The sequence below is a fragment of the Arvicola amphibius genome, chromosome 9, assembly GCF_903992535.2.
Source record: "Arvicola amphibius chromosome 9, mArvAmp1.2, whole genome shotgun sequence".
Classification (NCBI taxonomy): domain Eukaryota; kingdom Metazoa; phylum Chordata; class Mammalia; order Rodentia; family Cricetidae; genus Arvicola; species Arvicola amphibius.
In genome coordinates, this window is record NC_052055.2 from 122222308 (window position 1) to 122240253 (window position 17946).

A 17946-nucleotide genomic window follows, 5' to 3' on the forward strand; every position below is an offset into this window, starting at 1 on the left:
AAGAATAAGCCTCCATGTGTGATTCACCTGGGAGCTGGGTGGTGGCCCCCAGAAAGCCAGAAGAGTAAGAGTTCACATGACAGTCCACACAGCTCAGACTGATCTTGAACATGATCAGCTCCTGATCCTGTCTTCATTTCCTACAGGTCCCACGTGCCCCATGACCAGGGTGTCTTTTTATTTCATATTTATTATGGTTTTTTAAAATTTTTTTAAATCTGCCTTCAAATAGCACCTTGCCTTGTGACATTTGTCTCTCCTGCCTGCTCCCAAATCACAACGCACAGATTTATTAATTATAAATGCTTGGCCAGTGGCTTAGGCTTGTTACTGCCTGACTATTGGCTGCTCAGCTTTTTTTAAACAGATCTTCACAGTGTACAAAAAGATTATTTCACAACACTTTTAAAGTTTTGTTTTTGTCAGACATGGTAGCACATTTTTAAATCTCAGTGCTTGGGACTAAGGCAAGTGTTTCTCTGTGAGTTTGAGACCAGCCTGGTTTATTTATCTGAATTCCAGAACAGCCAAGGTTACGTAGTGAGACCCTGTCTCAAAAAAAAAAAAAAAATCGAAAAACAAAAGTTTTCTTTCTTTTTTTCTTTTTTTTCTGTGATAGTTCCATGCAGTGCAACTCTTCAGTCATCTGATGTATGTAGTAAAGGGTCTGTACAGTGTTGGACCCTCCAAACTGTTCTTGGGCCCTATGCTGTTTTATTTATTGTATTGAAGGCTGTTTCTGCCTAGAAGCACTGAGGAATGCTGAGTCTCTGTTGTACCCAGTGCTCTTCCTTTCCCATGGCCACAGCAGAGTGTGCTGTTTGGAGACAGGCACGCACATGCTGGCACTGAACTGGAACTGTTTGATCTGGTCTTGCTCTGGCTCTGCCCAAGACCAGGGCACTAATCAGTGACTGGAACCCTGAGGAGATAGATGTGCAGCTATGCTTGGTGACCTCGTCTCTGGGAAATCATTTGCTCTGTGACTTCCTCCAACCTCTGGTCGGTATTCCAGTTCACTACTTTTATATTCTAAGTTTGAGCTTTATGAGGTCTTTGGTCTTTTTCTGGCTAAATTACCTGTACCAAGTAGGTATGGCTGAGTTAGCAGTTTTACTTGCTCTGTTGTGGGCTGAATTAGGATGCATGGGAGGGGCTTGACAAAGGGGAGTATCTGCCTAGTAAGTAGCATGGCCTGGCTTGTTCTTCTCCGGGTCAAGGAGGCCTGACCTGATACTCAAGTGTGAGATATAAGACACAAACTGCAGTGAGATCGCTGTTTGTCTTCGGTGTGTTGGCCTCTATAGCAGAAGACAATGCAGGTCGCTTATAGGAGAGTGAGGCAGGAAATCAATCTTTATAAAACAGTGGACACAGCTTATATAAAATGTTTCAGATGAGTGAAGTGAAAACTAAGCATATTTTTCTTTCACTTTATCTTCAGTCCTTGAGGGTAGGACTGACTGCTGTGTGCTTCTGTGTCTGTGTACGCCACCTCAGCTTTAGCACGTCACATAGTCATGGCTTTTCTCATTGTTATCTACAAAGGAAACTACCTTGTATGCAGCAGTAGAGTGAACAGGTGTAGATTTTCTCCTGGCCCAACTCTGCTCCATGTAAATTTCATCAGACGCACAGGACAGACATGCAGCTGGTGAAATTCCAGTCCCTACTGGTTAGTATGGCCATCATCACATGATGGTTGCTCTAAGTATAGTTTACCTTTCTGGAAGCTGCAAACACCTGGAGAAGTAGTCACAGAGGCCCTAGCTAGAAAGTATTTGCTTCTCCTAAGTGTACGTTGTGCAATTGTGGACTGTCAAGCTTGTTTCCTGCTGTTTTTGTAAATGGTAAAAGCAGCTCACTAACTCGTTGCCTCACAGTTGGGTTATAGGTTGGTTTGTTGTCTATGAGAACTGATGATGAACTCACTGAATATCATGATATGAAGAATCCCTTAATATCATTCCAGAAGTACCTTTGATCTCTTCAGACCCACAAATAGCTCTTATTAAGATTTAAAGATTATTTTATGTGTATGAATGTTTTGCCTTTATGTCTATATGTGCACCACATGCATACCCGGTGCCCTCAGAAGTCAGAAGAGGGTGTTGGATCCTCTGGAACTAAAATTACCATGAGCTGCCATGTGGTTGCTGTGAATTGAACCCCAGTACTGTAAGAGCAAGAAGTGCTCTTAATCACTGACCCCCTTCTCCAGCACCTCACCCCACACTACCAAGCTCTTAAATATGTAAAAACAAAGTAGTCTTTTCTCATTTATTTATTTACTTAATTACTTATCTTTGGTTTTCCAAGATTGGGTTTCTTTGTGTAGCCTTGACTGTCCTGGAACCAGCTTTGTAGACTAGGCTGACCTCACAGATCCGCCTGCCCCTGCCTCCTGACTGCCACTGCCCAGCTGATCACTTCTTTTAAGAATGTTTTTTAAAAAACAGCTTCCATATTTAGCTAAGACTGGCTTCAAACTGTAATCCTCTTACCTCATCCTCCTGGGTGCTTATAGGCTTGCACCACCACATGCAGCAAAGAGGAAAGTATTAATGTCAGTGAGATATTTTACTTAACAAGTTGGCAGAAGTTCACCACAGTGAAGAAACACCAACCACCAATCAGCAGGGAGGAGGGTGCTGTCATACATGTAGTGTGAGCATTGACCTACATCTTTATTGAAGGAAGTTTGTATGATGTAGGAGTGTTTCTATCTATCTGCTGTTTCACTGGTTAATTAATAAACTGCTTGGCCTGATAGGTTAGAACATAGGTGGGTAGAGTAGACAGAACAGGATGCTGGGAGTGAGGCAGATGCCTTGGGCAGATGCAATGAAGCTCGACCCAAGATGGACGTAGGCTAGAATCTTCCCGGTAAGCCACCCCTCGTGGTGCTACACACATTACTAAATATGGGTTAATCAAATGTGAGAGTTAGCCAGTAAGAGGCTGAAGCTAATGGGCCAAGCAGTGTTTAAATGAATACAGTTTGTGTGTTGTTATTTCGGGGCATAAGCTAGTCAGGCGGCCAGGAGTTGGGCAGGAACGCAACCCGCAGCTCCTCACTACATTTGTATCCAATAATGAAAATACCAGTATGTTCTCTGAGAAGTATCACATAAAAGGATTTGTTCAATAATATGCTTGCTTACAAGGTGGTAGATGCTTAAACTGTGGGAAAATTGAAGGTTAGAAACACTTAGTAGTTGATTGGCTAATGACTACAGCTACAATAGACAGTGAGACTACTCATCACTGACAGACTGCTCATCACTGACTGAAATACTTTTAAGACCCAGTGTCAAGGTAATAAAGCAAGAGCAGTGTATGATGCTGTCTGCCGTGGAAAGAAAGAACACACACTGTGAATTGTGTGCATGTGGGCACTGGGAGAAACAGTATCCTGTGTACAATTGTTGAGGGAAGAGGTAGCATGTTTTACGTTGCAGATTTTGTATCATATGCATGGATTGCTTTTCCAAAAAATTAATAGACTCCAAAGCCACAGAGAAACCCTGTCTCGAAAAACCAAAAAGAAAAAAAAAAAATTAATAGAGTGCTTTAAAAATGGAACTCGGCCATCCAGATGGCTCAGTGGATAGGGGCGCTTGCCACCAAGCCTTATGACTGGAGTCTGATCCCCAGGAATCACATGGTTGAGCGAGAAAACTGACTCCCACAGCTGTTTCTAATTGCCACATGTGCACCATGGCATGCACACACCCACACTATACATGCATGAGTAGAGCTGTAGCAGTAGCAGGCTTTCTTTAGGGCCACCAACCAGCACCCAAATCATGACATGGAGACTTAATATTAGTTATGAGTACTCAGCCTTATCTTATGCCTGTCCCATTAGCTCTTAAAACTTAATTTGACCTGTTTCTCTCATCTACATTTTGCTTATGGCTTTTTACTTTTCTTTCATTCTGTGTATTCTACTTTCCTGCTTCCTCTGTTTCTAGCTGGCTAGCTAGCCGGTCCTGGACATCTCCCTTTCTTTCTCCCTCACTCTCTCATCTCGAGCCTAGATTTCTTCTCCTACTTATTCTGTCTGTCCGCCTACTCCACCTATCCCTCTACTGCCTAGCTTTTTATTAGATCAGTCAGGTGCCTTAAGCAGCTAAAGCAACACATCTTTGCATTATTGAACCAAATGCAGCATGAAAAATTTAACACAAGCCGGAAGGTGGTGGCACACACACCTTTAATCCCAGCACTCAGGAGGCAGAGGCAGGCGGATCTCTGTGAGTTTGAGGCCAGCCTGGTTTGCAGAGCTAGTTCCAGGACAGGCTCCAAAGCTACACAGATAAACTCTCTCAAATAAATAAATAAAAGGCAGTTTTTACACATCTTTGCCTAGTTAAAAGTAATATTCCACCACAGCAATAGTGGTCTGATAACCCTCTGTGGAGTACCTTCAGGGGAAAGGAACACATGAGTATTATAGTGTAGCACGATTAATAAAAACCCAGAGACGGGGCTGGAGAGATGGCTCAGCGGTTAAGAGCACTGACTGCTCTTCCAGAGGTCCTGAGTTCAATTCCCAGCCACCACATGGTGGCTCACAATCACCTGTAATGAGATCTGGTGCCCTCTTCTGGCCTGCAAGCAGGATACTTTATACATAATTAAATAAAACCTTTTAAAAAATTTAAAAAAAAAAAACAACCCAGAGACAGATATTGGGGTACAACCTGAAGGTCAGAAAAGCAAAACAGCCAGCCATTGGCTCTTACTTTCACCTTAGTCCAAAATGGCATTTGGCTTCCAGGAGTCTCAGAATGAGACTGTGTATAAGAGCTGTCTCCTCCCATTTTATATTCCCCTCTAGGGCTGGGATTAAAGGTGTGTATCACTACCACTCAGTTTCTGTGGCTGTGACTGCTGGAATTAAAGGTGTGTGTCACCACTGCCTGGTCTGCAAGGCTGACCAGTGGGGATGTTTTACTTTCTGATCTTCAGGCAAGGTCTGTTTATTAAAATACAAATGAAATATCACTACATACTTGTAAACAGAGACTGAGTGATGGTTTCCCAGAGGCTCAGATCCAAATAATCACACAGAAACTATATTAATTACAATACTGTTTGGCCAATAGCTTAGGCGTATTTCTAGCTAGCTCTTTATTAATCTGTGTATCAGCATGAGGCTTTGGCCTACCTGTAAGGTTCTTGCGTTTTTTTTTTTTTTTTCTCCTTCGGCAGCTACATGGCGGCTCCCTGACTTCGCCTCCTTTCTTCCTGCATTTTTTGTTTTTCTGCTTAACTCTATTCTGCCTTGCCATAGGCCCAAGCAGCTTCTTTATTAACCAATGGTAATGAAACATATTCACAGAGAGGAACATATAAAGAGGGGAATCCCACATCGCATGTTGGTCCTGCTTTTCCATTGTTTCTCAACAGTGATCAGTAAAGGCTTGGATGGTGAGAGCCTTGGGCTCTGGGGTCAACCCTTAGAAAGGGTTTTCCTTTGTTTTGACAGCTCATTTAAATATCCTTTGACAGGACTGAAGTCTTTTGTCTTTTTATCTATAGGAACTTACAAGCAGCAATTGGAGCTTATTATGACTTTGAGAGCCCAAATATCAGTGTGCCCTCTATGTCCTTTGTTGAAGACGTCACCATAGGAGAAGGGGAATCTATACCTCCTGACACTCAGTTTATAAAAACATGGCGGATCCAGAATTCTGGTAAGTGTATAATGGGAATTTCTATGTTGATTGGTTTTAGTTTTTTTTTTTTAATAGAATGAGAAGAGAATGACTACAATGTTCTGAGTTTTTTTCTTGTACACAGTATGTAGTATTTTCTTACACTGACAATGACCAGACGCCAGTGAACCTTCTTAGAATAGAAAGAAGCTTAGTCTATTGCTACATCCAGACACAGTCTAATACTCATTTGCTGCTAGAAACTAGGCTTGTATGTAGTATTGTCTCCACCTGGAGTTCTCTGTTCTTCCACTTCCAATCTCATGATACTCATCTTCCTCAGCAGCCAGAGAAGGTGCCTCCTTGACTAGTGCAGGTTAGTTGGAAGAACTGTGGTCATTGGATCCTTGGAAGTTCATTCCTGTGCACCCCACAGGACTCTCAGAAATTTCACTGAAATGTCTATGAGGTATTAAGACCACGTTGAAAAATGGGGTAAGGAGTGTGGGATTTTGTTCAGAAGAGTCATTTTAATAAAACACATTGTAATTTAGCACAATGGCACAGGTATAATCCCAGCACTCTGGGGCAGAGGCTAGAGAGAGGATCACTGCAAGTTTGGGGCCAGTCTGGGCTACGTAATGAAATCCAGATCAACCAGAACTACATAGTAAGACCCAGTCTCAGACAAGCATGAACACTGAAAGGTGACTGAGTAAGCACGTTGTTTTGACTTGTTGGTGCATAAGTTGATCATAGTTCTTTGACAGTGGACCTGGTTATGGTATGGTAGATTCAGTGTCTACCTGTTGCTTGTTAACTACTTTGAGTTCTTATCTCTATCCCATCTAGTGGAGGTTTGTGCTTCCTGGCTGAAGATGCTTTAACATACTTAGTAGTGAAGAGAAAGCCTGAGCTGTGGAGTGCTGGGCAGAGCGCGGCACTCCGCTGAGGCGAGTGTGTGAGCGCTGTCTATGATGGTGACTTGATGTGAGATGACATAAGTGACCTAGGGGACCCAAGCAGACTTTTAAAAACTTTTTTGGACTCAGTTTCCTTTTTAGTTCTTTGTGATTTAGTTCACTGTGATGGAGCAACTCTGGCTAATCCCTGTTTTGTGTGTTCTGTGAGCCCTGGCTCCCAGTTGTCACAGCAGTACTGTTTGGAGGCTTCTTGTGACACAGGAAAATGCTCACGCTTTCTGGTTTTTGTTTTTTCTTTAAATTCTCAGCCAAGGTTTGTTTTGGGTTTTGTTTGGTTGATTTTTTGCTTGAAATTTCCGTTTTAAATCACAGACATCTCTCTAGTTCACTTTCATGTTTCTTCTCAGAATTAGGCAAACTTAACATTATACACTAAAAATGTTTTCAAGCATACATGTGGTTTTCTGTTGGTTCATACCCTCCCACCTTAAGGCAGAGTTTCTCAGTGTAGCCCTGACTGTCCTGGAACTTGTTCTGTAGACCAGGCTGGCCAAGAACTCAAAGAGATCAGCCTACCTCAGCCTCTGAATATTGGGACCAAAGGTGTGAGCCATCACCACCAGCAAATAACACGTTTTTATTTCACTTAATTCTGTGTTACAGGTGTGCACGGTGCCACAAGACACGCGGAGTCAGTTCTCTCCTTTCATCGTGTGGCCTGGGAACTGGGCTTGGTTTTCGGGCTTGAGATGGCACCTTTACCCCCTCGGCCACCTCACCAGCCACCTTTTCATTTGTTTTGAAACAAGGTCTTTAATGTGTATATAGCCCTGCCTGGCCCACACCTTGGAGTCTGCCTGCCCACCTATTTATTTGGGCTTTGTTTTGAGACAGGGTCTTACTCTATAGTGCAGACTGGCTTCAAGTATATCATCTCCCTGCCTCAGCCTCCTTAGTTTGGGTTATAGATGTGGTCTACTACAGTCTGCTACAAGGCTATATTTAAGAGGCTGAGGAAGCTGGCTGTGGTGTTAATCCCAATACTTGGAAAACTGAAGATAGGAAGATGTCGAATACCAGGCCAGCCTGAGCAAGAGAAAGTGAGGGAGGGAAGGATAAAGAGAGGGAGGGAATCAGGCAAGGCAGAAAGATGGAGGGTAGGTAGTGTTTCAAGACAACAAAACTTGATTTGTTACAGAATAGCTATTCTGCTTTCTGTAGACTGATGTCTGTCATTAACTCAGGAGGAGATAGCTCTGCAGATATGGGGAAGTTGTCTGTGATGTTTAAAGTAACAGGTCAGAATTCCAAAGCATCCTTTCACCTTGACCTAAAACACTGTTGGGCTGAGTACTGTTGGCTTGCAGTACTTCTGTGTCTGAAAGTCAGTTCTTGTATCTGAATTCTTCTTGAAAAGTGTGACAGTAATTGCTTGAGATTTTATTCTTCAAGGTACTCTGCACAAAAAAAAGTTCATTCTTTTGAGAGTTGTTCAAGCTGGTGTAGTGTAGCTACATACCTGCAACCTGAATGCTTTCCACTGACTTGGGTACTGAGTAAGGGGTGAGTTGTTAGAGGACGCGGTGTGCACTGCTTTCTCAGCGTTGGCATAGGAGTAGGGAGGCACTTGCCATTGATAGTCTCTGACTCATTCACCGCCTGCTTTTGGAGAAAAGTGTTTACTGGGAGTTAAATACATAGTAGCTGTCGTGGTACCTCTTGTTTTAGGTACTAGACTAGCACACAATGGATGAGATAACGTAATAACTGCATGTAGCTGTCTCAGTAACTTCCCCAGAGGGTTTAACTGTCATATATTGGAAATCAGTCCTTTGATATTTAGCTATGTAGATGCATACTTGTAGGATTGAGGTTTTTGTTTTTTGTTTTTTTTTAATAGAAACTTTGGAAGCCTTAAAATTTTAGGGTTTAAATTGGAAATATTTTCTGTAAAGATATAAGTAGGTGCGGGGCTGGTGAGGTGGCTTAGCAGTTAAGAGCACTGTCTGTTTTTCCAGCAAACTTGGGTTTAATTCCCAGCACCTACATGGCAGCTCACACCTCTCTGTAGCTTCAGTTCCAGGGGATCAAACACCCTCACACAGACACACCTGCAGGCAAAACACCAGTGTACTTAAAATAAAAATAAATCATTATTTAAAAAGATGTAAGAAAGACCCATTTGGCTTGGCTGGTAGAATTCACCTTGAATGCACAAGGTCTGGGTTCAGTCACCAGCACTGCACATGCACACACACACACACAAAATGTAAGTAGACAGATTTTTTTTTTTGTTAGCAGCTTCCAGTTTTTCAGTTTTTCCAACAAGGGTTAACTACAGTTGGCAGCAGCCTCTCTTGACTATTTCGGCTGTGGTTGTCACATGAAAGCGGCTTGAGTGTGCGCACAGCTGTTTGTGTGCTTTGTGCTTCATAGAAATGAAAATGAAACTAGAGGTCTGAAAGGAAGTTGAAAAAAAACAACTGTTCCCTCTCTCCCTCCCTCTTGAGACAAAGTGGGGTTGCATTGTCCTGTGCGTCCCCCCCCCCCCCCCCCATACACACAGAGTGAGTTTTTCTTCTTCGGGTCGTTGAAATATTTTATCCCTTCTTTTCAGGCTGGTCACAGAGAGGTTATTTCCCTGAGCTCATTTATCACAGTTTAGCATTGTTAGGTGTAGGAAGGAACTTTTGTCTGTCTCCATGGAGCAGCCTCCACACACCAGTGTTATTGGGAAACCCCGTGGGGTTTGTCTTCTGCAGTGACATATGCGTGTTCCTTGCATCTCCAGACTACTATAGCCACAGAGCTATGGCCATGTCCAAGCTTTCTAGAGCTACTGGATGACTTCCTTTTTGGTCTTCCTTCCTTCCTTCCTTCCTTCCAAGATTTATTTATTTTAAGAATGTGAGTGCTCTATCTGCATGTACAACTTGATGGCAGAATTTATGCCAGAAAGAGGGTATTTGATCCCAATAAAAATTGCTGTGAGCCACCATGTGCTTGCTAGGAAATGAACTCAGGACCTCTGAAAGAGCAGGGAATGCTCTTAACCTCTGGGCCATCTCTTCAGCCCCTCTTTTTGGTTTTTCTGATGTTATTATCTCAAAATTGGTACACTGCAGGGTGGTGAGTTTTTTGTTCGTTTGTTTGTGTTTATTTTAAATGTGATATTCAGTGATAATTGAGCATTACTGCCTTAATCATATATGGAACTTAATTTCCAAAATCATAAAGCACGTATGAGTTATCCTTTTGTTTTAGAAAAACCTGTTCATGTATAGGAGATAACCAAACAATAGTAATAGATCTCTAGACCAGTGGTCCTCAACCTTCCTTTTCAGAGACCCTTAATACAGTTCTTCATGTTAGGGTGACCTCAACCATAAAATTATTTTCATTGCTGCTTTATAACTAATTTTGATACTGTTATGAATTATAATGTAAATACCTTATATTTCAGATAGTCTTAGGCAACCCCTGTGAAAGGGTTGTTTAACTCCTAGGTTGAGAAACGCTCTTTCTGTGTGTGTGTGTGTGTGTGTGTGTGTGTGTGTGTGTGTGCGCGCGTGCGCGCAAGTGCGCGTGGGTGCCAAGGACAACCTGAGGGAGTTGAATTTCTCCTCGTGTTGTGTGAATTCTGAGGTCAGATTGAGTTCACTCAGCTTTGCAGTAAGTACCTTTTGCCCACTGCCCTGTTCCTCCCACCTTCAGTCCTCTTTGCTGAGTGGCATGAAACATTGTGTTGCTCAGCGGTGTGTGGGCAGATGTGCACGTGCGTGTGAAGAGGCCTCTTCCTCAGCTCATTAAGAAACTCCAGCACAGGACTGCTGATTTCCTAACATTCTTTTTTTTCTTTTGCTTGAACTCAGGGTCAGAGGCTTGGCCTCCAGGGGTTTGTCTTAAATATGTCGGGGGAGACCAGTTTGGACATGTGAACATGGTGATGGTGAGATCTCTAGAACCCCAAGAGATTGCAGATGTCAGTGTCCAGATGTGCAGTCCCAGCAGAGCAGGAATGTATCAGGGACAGTGGCGGATGTGCACTGCTACAGGACTCTACTATGGAGGTGAGTATGTCCTCATGCAGGCCAGGGCAAATGAATTAGGTAGCACCTGGCAAGCTTCACATTGTTGCTTACAAAACTAATGAATGTGTAACAATAGCACTGTGGCCTCTTGTTACCTGTGCAGGTAAATGCCGTGAAGTTATTGACACATTGGTCCAGTCTAGCGCACTTCCTTTTACCTTAGAAATTTAAACTTCAGTGGAGTATATGAGATACACTTGTATTGTAAATAACCATTTACTGGGGATGCTGACTTCAATGTTTAATTCCACAGTGCTGTCAGAATACTGGCTGCAGGCCTCATGACCACCTCATGACCTCGTGATCGTGATGTAGATCAAAGAGTGCACAAAATGTGGGTGTTCTTCCAGTTTCAGGGACTTGACCTACTGCTGACACCTCTTAGCCCTCCTTTTATTGCCTCAGTTTTTAGACAGGGATGCATACTCTACATTTTCCAGTCGCTCTCCAACCCTATGCGCACTCCATAGTAAGTTGTTAATAGCAACTGCCCAACCGGTTGCCTAATCGTAGCCATCAGAGTCTGCACACTGCCTGACCCTAGTGTCCTTAGGTATCTCACTGCACATGTTTCTTGAAAGGTAGTGTCCTGTTTCTCCTCTCTGCTTAGTTGCATCTTCACCCCGAAATTACTGCCTTGTGAGCTGGATCCATTTGGGCCTGCTAACCTCATGCACCTTGTGGCGTCAGCTGCTCCCAGTTGTCTGCCCAGGATGCTCACATTCACCTCTGTGGCCAGGGCCTGTTTTCTGGGCTTCAGGTTGTAACTGATTATGGACAGAACACCTGGATATTTTGTCGATTCAGATTTAAAAATTTACCGCCAGCAATATCCTGTGGTAATAAATCAAATATCCTGGATTGGACATTTGTTCTCTCCACCTTTCTTAATTACAAACTGATTCCTACTGGTTCCTCTATATCCTGTGCCTTTGAGGGAGTGGGACCTCTGGAGTTATACCAGTCATCCTGGAGGTCATGGTCTCTTAGTCAGCCCAGGGAAACAGGTGCTTTTACAGACTGAAAGATGTTAGTGGTAGAAAGAATGTTTTATCGTGTTCCATGACATCATTGCTCTGCCTGGGCCTCCTGTAATGCAACCAAATTCCTTGGCAGAAGATGAAAACTTACCTTACAGCCTGGCCAACTCCTGAAAGATGTCCCTGAAGATGCCCTGCGGTTGCTTTTCTGTGTCTTCACTCATGTTCTTGTTTGAAATCTTTCTTTCCACCGGATTTCTGCTCACACTCACGGCCTAACACCATCACTGTCCATTATTGCCTGCCTCTTTCTACTTTCCCTACTGCCCCAGGAAAATTCACTGGTCCCTTCCCACCTATATTATTTCATTTTCTGTGGATAGGTGTTTTCGTGCAGTGCCTTTTGGAGACCAGAAGAGGGCATTGGATCCCAGGAACTGCAGTTAGGGGTGGTAGAGAGCCACCATGCCAGTACCTTTGAGACAGGGTATGGTTTTGCACAAAGCTATTCTGAGATCCCTATGTAGGTAAGAGTAACCAATGACTTTCTGAGCCTTCTGCCTCCAGCTCCCAAGGGCTCTGATGACAAGCATGTGGTACCACCTCTGGTAAATTTTGTCTTTCCATTTCTCCTTCTCTTCCCTGTGTTGGGGATAAAACTTCATCTCTTCCCTTAACACCCTGTCTTTTTAGTTCAGGTCTCAGGCTATTGTAACTCTGCATATAACCCAGGCTGGCACTAAACTCTTTTTTTAAAAGATACTTAAATTTTTGTTTTGTTTTTGATTTTTGAGACAGGGTTTCTCTGTGTAGGCTGACTGGCCTGGAATTCACTTTGTAGACCAGGATGGCCTCGAACTCACAGAGATCCACCTGCCTCTGCCTCCTGAGTACTGGGATTAAAGGCGTGCGCCACCACCGCCTGATTAAAAAGATACTTGTTGCAAGGAGCCTGTTTGTTCGTCCCGGCCAGTTAGCCTCGATCTAATCACACAGAAACTATTAATAAATCACTGCTTGACCCATTAGCTTTAGCTTTTTATTGGCAAACTTTTACATCTTAATTTAACCCATCACTATTAACCTTTGTATTGCTGTGTGGCAGTGGCTTACTGGCAAAGATTCGGCATGTCTGACTCTGGTGGAGGCTCCATGGCTTCTTTCTGACTCCACCTTCCTTCTCCCAGCATTCAGTCCAGTTTTTACCACCTAATTCTGTTCTTCCCTGCCACAAGCTCAAAACAGTTCTTTATTCATTAACCAATAAAAGCAGCACACAAACAGAAGGACCTCCCACACCGGATATTTACTTTTTTGTTTGTTTTGTTTTTTGAGGCAGGGTTTCTCTATAGCTTTGGAGCCTGTCCTGGAACTAGCTCTTGTAGACCAGGCTGGCCTCGAACTCACAGAGATCTGCCTGCCTCTGCCTCCTGAGTGCATCACCACCTCCTGGCATAAAGGAGTGCCTGAGTGTGTGTCTATGAGAGAGAGAGAGAGAGAGGAAGAGAGATAACCATGTGCATGCAGCAGCCCTTTTAGGTTAGAAAGAGTTGTCAAGTCCCCTGGGACCGGAGTTACAGATGGTTGTGAGTGTCATTGTGGGTGCTGGGAAACCCAAATCCTCTGTAAGAGCAACACACACTCTTAACCACTGAGCCAACTCTCCAGCTCCAGCATAGAACTCAAAAGATTCTCTTTCCTCAGACTACCAAATACTAGGATTACAGATGTGTGTCCCGTGCCTTTCTCAGTATAGCTTTTACTTTGTCCCTTTATAAATTTTGTTTTGTTTTTCAGCAGGATTTCCGAATATAGCCCAGGCTTGCCTTGGCTTGTAGTGATCCTTCTACTTGTACCTTGCAAATACTGCAGTTTCAAGTGTGTGTCGCCACGCCTGCTGTATGCTCAGTTTGTTTTGTCTTGTTTTCATCGAACATGCTGCAGCCTAGTGAAGTTTAAAACGAATATCTCTGTTCTTAGATGAGAACTGGTAATGTCAGTGGCTGTGTTGTTGACGTGTTGTGTTGCTCTGACATAAGCATTTTTCTCACTGTTTCACAGGGTGCCAGTAAGGTGGGTCAGTAGGGAAGGCATGACAGCCGAGCCATTCTTCCATGCTCGGTGCTTTTGGTGCCATCTTGTGCATATCTTGGTTCATCAGGACAGAGATGAACCAGAATGCTCCTCGGCGGCTCACTCTTAGTCGTTTATGTGCTGGTGTGTGTGCCACTACCATGTCTTCTTCCAGTTCTCTTGTCCTGTAGCACCTCTCCATTAGTCATGTGGTGTGACCCTCCACTTCCTCTTCCCTCACCTGGAATTTAGATGTCCATGGTTTGAAAGAAACCTGCACCTACACAGCTGTCTAAATCTCCAGTCTCCAGCCACCTACTGTTGTACTTGGCACCTCTTCTGGCTCTTTTGCCCTTTTTCTCACTGTGTAGCTCGGGGTAACTTGAAATTCTTCCAATTTTCCTGCTGAGTTCTGGCATTATGTGTGGGCCATCATCCTAGTGCTGGGTTAATGTGTGGGCAGCTGTTCTAGGCTCCTTTTCACTTGTTAACCCTCCTTTAGAGCATTCTTCATTTTATGCTAGTGCAATGGCTCAGTGGGGAAAGTGCTTGCACCCAGGAGCTGATTTTTATACCCATAACTGACACACATATGAAAAGGAAGAAACCAACGATTAGAAGTAGTCCTTTGACCTCCACGTGCATGCTGCACTACTGGGGCATGTATGTACCACACACATACAATAAATAAGTACAGTTATTTTCATTCTTTTTGGAAAAAGAATACATGCATTCTTTTTGGTTCAGTTGCTTTTTTGAGAAAGAATCTCAGTGTGTAGCCTTGACTGTCCTAGAACTCACTATGTAGAGCAGGCTGGCCCTGAATTCACAAGTAGTCCAGTCTCCCTTATCTTGGTGTGTGCCACTGCGCGCGCGCGCGCGCACACACACACACACACACACACACACACACACACATACACATACACACACACCTTAAAATATATTTTTTATGTACATGAGTGTTTTGCTTGCATGTTTGTGTACTGTGTGTATGCCTGGCACTCTGAGAGGCCAGAAGACATCATATTTACATGGAACTAAAGTTACAGGTGGTTGTGAGCTTGAGTGTGGTGCTGGGGACTGAACCCAGGTCCTCTGTATAAGCAGCCAGTGTTCTTAACCTCTGAGCTATCTCTTCAGACCCTAAAGCATTCTGTTCACTGTTCTTCAGACGTCAGTGTCCAATATCAGGTAGAAGCAACTCTTGAATTAAAAAAACAGTTTGGTTCTTGGTAGAAGTAATACCGTAAACTGATGCAGACTGTGTGAAAAGTGTTTTAGAAGAGACCTTTAAAGTTATAAATGAAATTTAAAATTTTCAAGTTTTTCTGAGGTTGGGTTTTGCAGATTCAGAGAAGGAAGCCTGCCTCCAGGTGTGCTGTCACCAAGTGGTTAAGGCGGGTCAGATCTGCTAAGTCAGAGGCAGTGTGAAATGGTCGTCCTCTTCAGAGAGTAAAGGGAGGCTTTGGAGGGAGGAAAGGATGCAGTTATATTACAGTCTCAAAAATGAAGTATATTTAAAGAAAAAAAATCACTGCATTTCTCAGAAAAACCTTCATCCAGAAATGTAGATGGGTATGTTCTGAACTCCGTGACTGTTATATAGAGATGCAGATGGATATGTTCTGAGCTTTCGTGACTGTGATGTAGAGATGTAGATGAATAAGTTCTGAACCTCTATGACCATGGAAAGGCAAGTCATATGAAGCAGTGACTTTTGTATGGGGCAGTGACTAACCACATGCTTGTATGCCTGAGTTTGAATCCTTGAAAGCCTCACTATTGCTGAGCTGAGCAGCCTCAACTGATGCTCAGATGATGCTGAAAGCATCATTTCTTTTGTGATTGCCCCACTACACTATAGTCCTCACCCACAGAGGATTTGGTAGAAGGGCTGTGATGTTTTGAGTTTGTGGGGTTGTTTGTTTGTTTTTGTTGTTTGAAACAGGATTATTCTGTTTTGTAGTCCTAGCTTTCCTGGAGCTCACTGTCTAGACCAAACTGGCCTCAAACTCTCCTGTTGCTGCCTCCCAAATACTGGGATTAACAGTGTGTCGTCGTTCTAGCCCCCCATGATGTAAATTGAAAACAGCACCATCACCCCTGTTGTGGCAGAGTCACCTAGTGGAACACTATAGAGTGCAGGATTCTGAATTTAAGGTAGTGGTAGTTTCTTTTAACTTACAAGCTGTTTGTACCTTTGTTTTTTGTTGTTGTTGTTTGTTTTGTTTGTTTGTTACACAGGTCTTACTGTGTAGCCCTAGACTCCTGGACTTCACCATGTAAATCAGGAGCCCTAAGCTAACAGGCAGCTGTCATCTGGGCTAACTGAACACATTAAATGTATGATACATCCTCATTTCAGAAACTCTTATAGGTGGGAAGAATTCAAACTTAAATACATACAAAGTTTTGTTGAATTATTTTGCAGTGGGAATTTCTAGTAAATATCCTTGTATATTCTTGTCCCAGTTCAGACAGTCAATCTGCGTTCAGTCCTGGTGTGACTCGTCTGAGTCAGTACATGGGGATTTTGAACTTGATTCGAGATCTTGGTCTGCAGTGTAAATTCCTGCTTAGAATGTAACTGTTACCTTACAGTTAGAGACCCCCGTCAGCCTTTAAAGGTGGGCCACTAAGGGAGGGCTTGTAGTCTTTTCCTGTCATGGTGGTTGACACCAGCCATATATGCTCTCGTGTGGAATTCAGTTAGAAATCAGTTAATTCCCTGCTTATCTTTTTTTGTTTTTGAGACAGGGCCTTTTTATGTAGCCCTGGCTCTCCTGGAACTTAGTATGTAGACCAGGCTGACCTCAAAGGCGTAAAGATCTGCCTGCCTTTGCTGAGATTAGAGGCATGCACCACACCTGGCTTAGCTATCTTGAGCTCTGTTTTTCTCTTTTTGTCTTGAAAGAACTTGTGTTTTCCTGCCTATGCAAAGGGAATGCCAAGATGAAGCTCTGACCCTTGGCAGGAAGGCCATGCCACATCCTTGTCAGGCTGCTTGTGGAGTTGACCTGCCTTTTAGTCTGACATGGTCTAGAGAACTTTAATTAAAGCGCTGGTATAGTAGCACTTGGTCGTTTCCTTTACCATTTCTCTTTTTATATTTATAAATTAGATGTGTTTACTAAAAGAGATCTTTTACTTGATTGTTTTTTATATATAATTTTTTAAAATTTATTTTGTATATAATGTTCTGCCTGTATGTGTGCCTTCAGGTCAGGCCAGAAGAGGGCACCAGATCTCATTATGGATGGTTAACCACTATGTGGGTGCTGGGAATTGAACTCCAGTCCTCTGGAAGAGCAGCCAGTGCTCTTAACCTCTGAGCCATCTCTCTAGCCCCAACTTGAGATTTTTTAAAAAATGTTCTTCTGAACTTGTCAGATGGCCCCTTGAGTAAAGGTCTTTATCACCAAGCCTAATAACCTGAGTTTCATCTCCTGGATCCTTCATGGAAAGAGAGAGCTGTTCTGCAAGTTGTCCTCTAACCTCCACATGCACACTGTGGCATGCGTACATCTTATACACGTAATAAATGAATTTTAAGATGTCATTTAAAACATGCTTAAGAATGCATTCTGTTTATTTCAACATGGTATCATTTCACTATGTGTCCAGCTAATGGTTTGGTGTGTAGGATAGAGCCCCTCCTTATACATTCTACCAATTTTTTATTTTATTTTATTTTTAGTGAGGAGGATAGCCTTTGGGAGTTCATTTTCTGCTTGGTGCAAGGCACAATTCTGAGGTCAAGATAGCTCAGTGTGACCAGGTGGTGGTGACACACACCTTTAATCCCAGCACTTGGGAGGCAGAGGCAGGCGGATCTCTGAGAATTTGAGGCCAGCCTGGTCTACAAGAGCTAGTTCCAGGACAGGATCCAAAGCTACACAGAGAAACTTTGTCTTGAAAAACCAAACCAAAACAACCCCACCACCACCGAAATCAACAACAACAACAACAACAAAACAGCCTTGTAGCCATGAATGAGAGAATGGACTCCTAGAGAAGAAGCAGGTCCACCATTGTCTATTGTGGGTCTTGGGAATACAGAATACTTAGTGCCTCCACAGAAGCTGTGACTGATAAAATGTCCGGGCAGCATGGGGAAAGGATAGCTGCTAAGCCTCATGCCTTGTGGGCTGCAGTGTGTGGTGGGGTAGGAGGCCTGAGAGCCAGTCCCAGGATAGGCCCTAAATGGATG

General features: G+C 43.3%; 1 protein-coding gene across 5 annotated transcripts in view; it reads left to right on the forward strand.

Annotated features, from left to right (window-relative positions):
- Positions 1–17946, forward strand: part of Ilrun (inflammation and lipid regulator with UBA-like and NBR1-like domains) — a 73462-nt gene that overhangs the window by 26015 nt on the left and 29501 nt on the right. For 4 of the 5 annotated variants that reach the window (XM_038341135.1, XM_038341138.1, XM_038341137.1 and 1 more), the window contains exons 2-3: positions 5551–5705; positions 10462–10659. In XM_038341135.1, the coding sequence (XP_038197063.1) occupies positions 5551–5705; positions 10462–10659 (353 nt within the window). The remainder of the gene's footprint in view (positions 1–5550; positions 5706–10461; positions 10660–17946) is intronic. The other variant, XM_038341136.1, reaches the window with a different exon arrangement.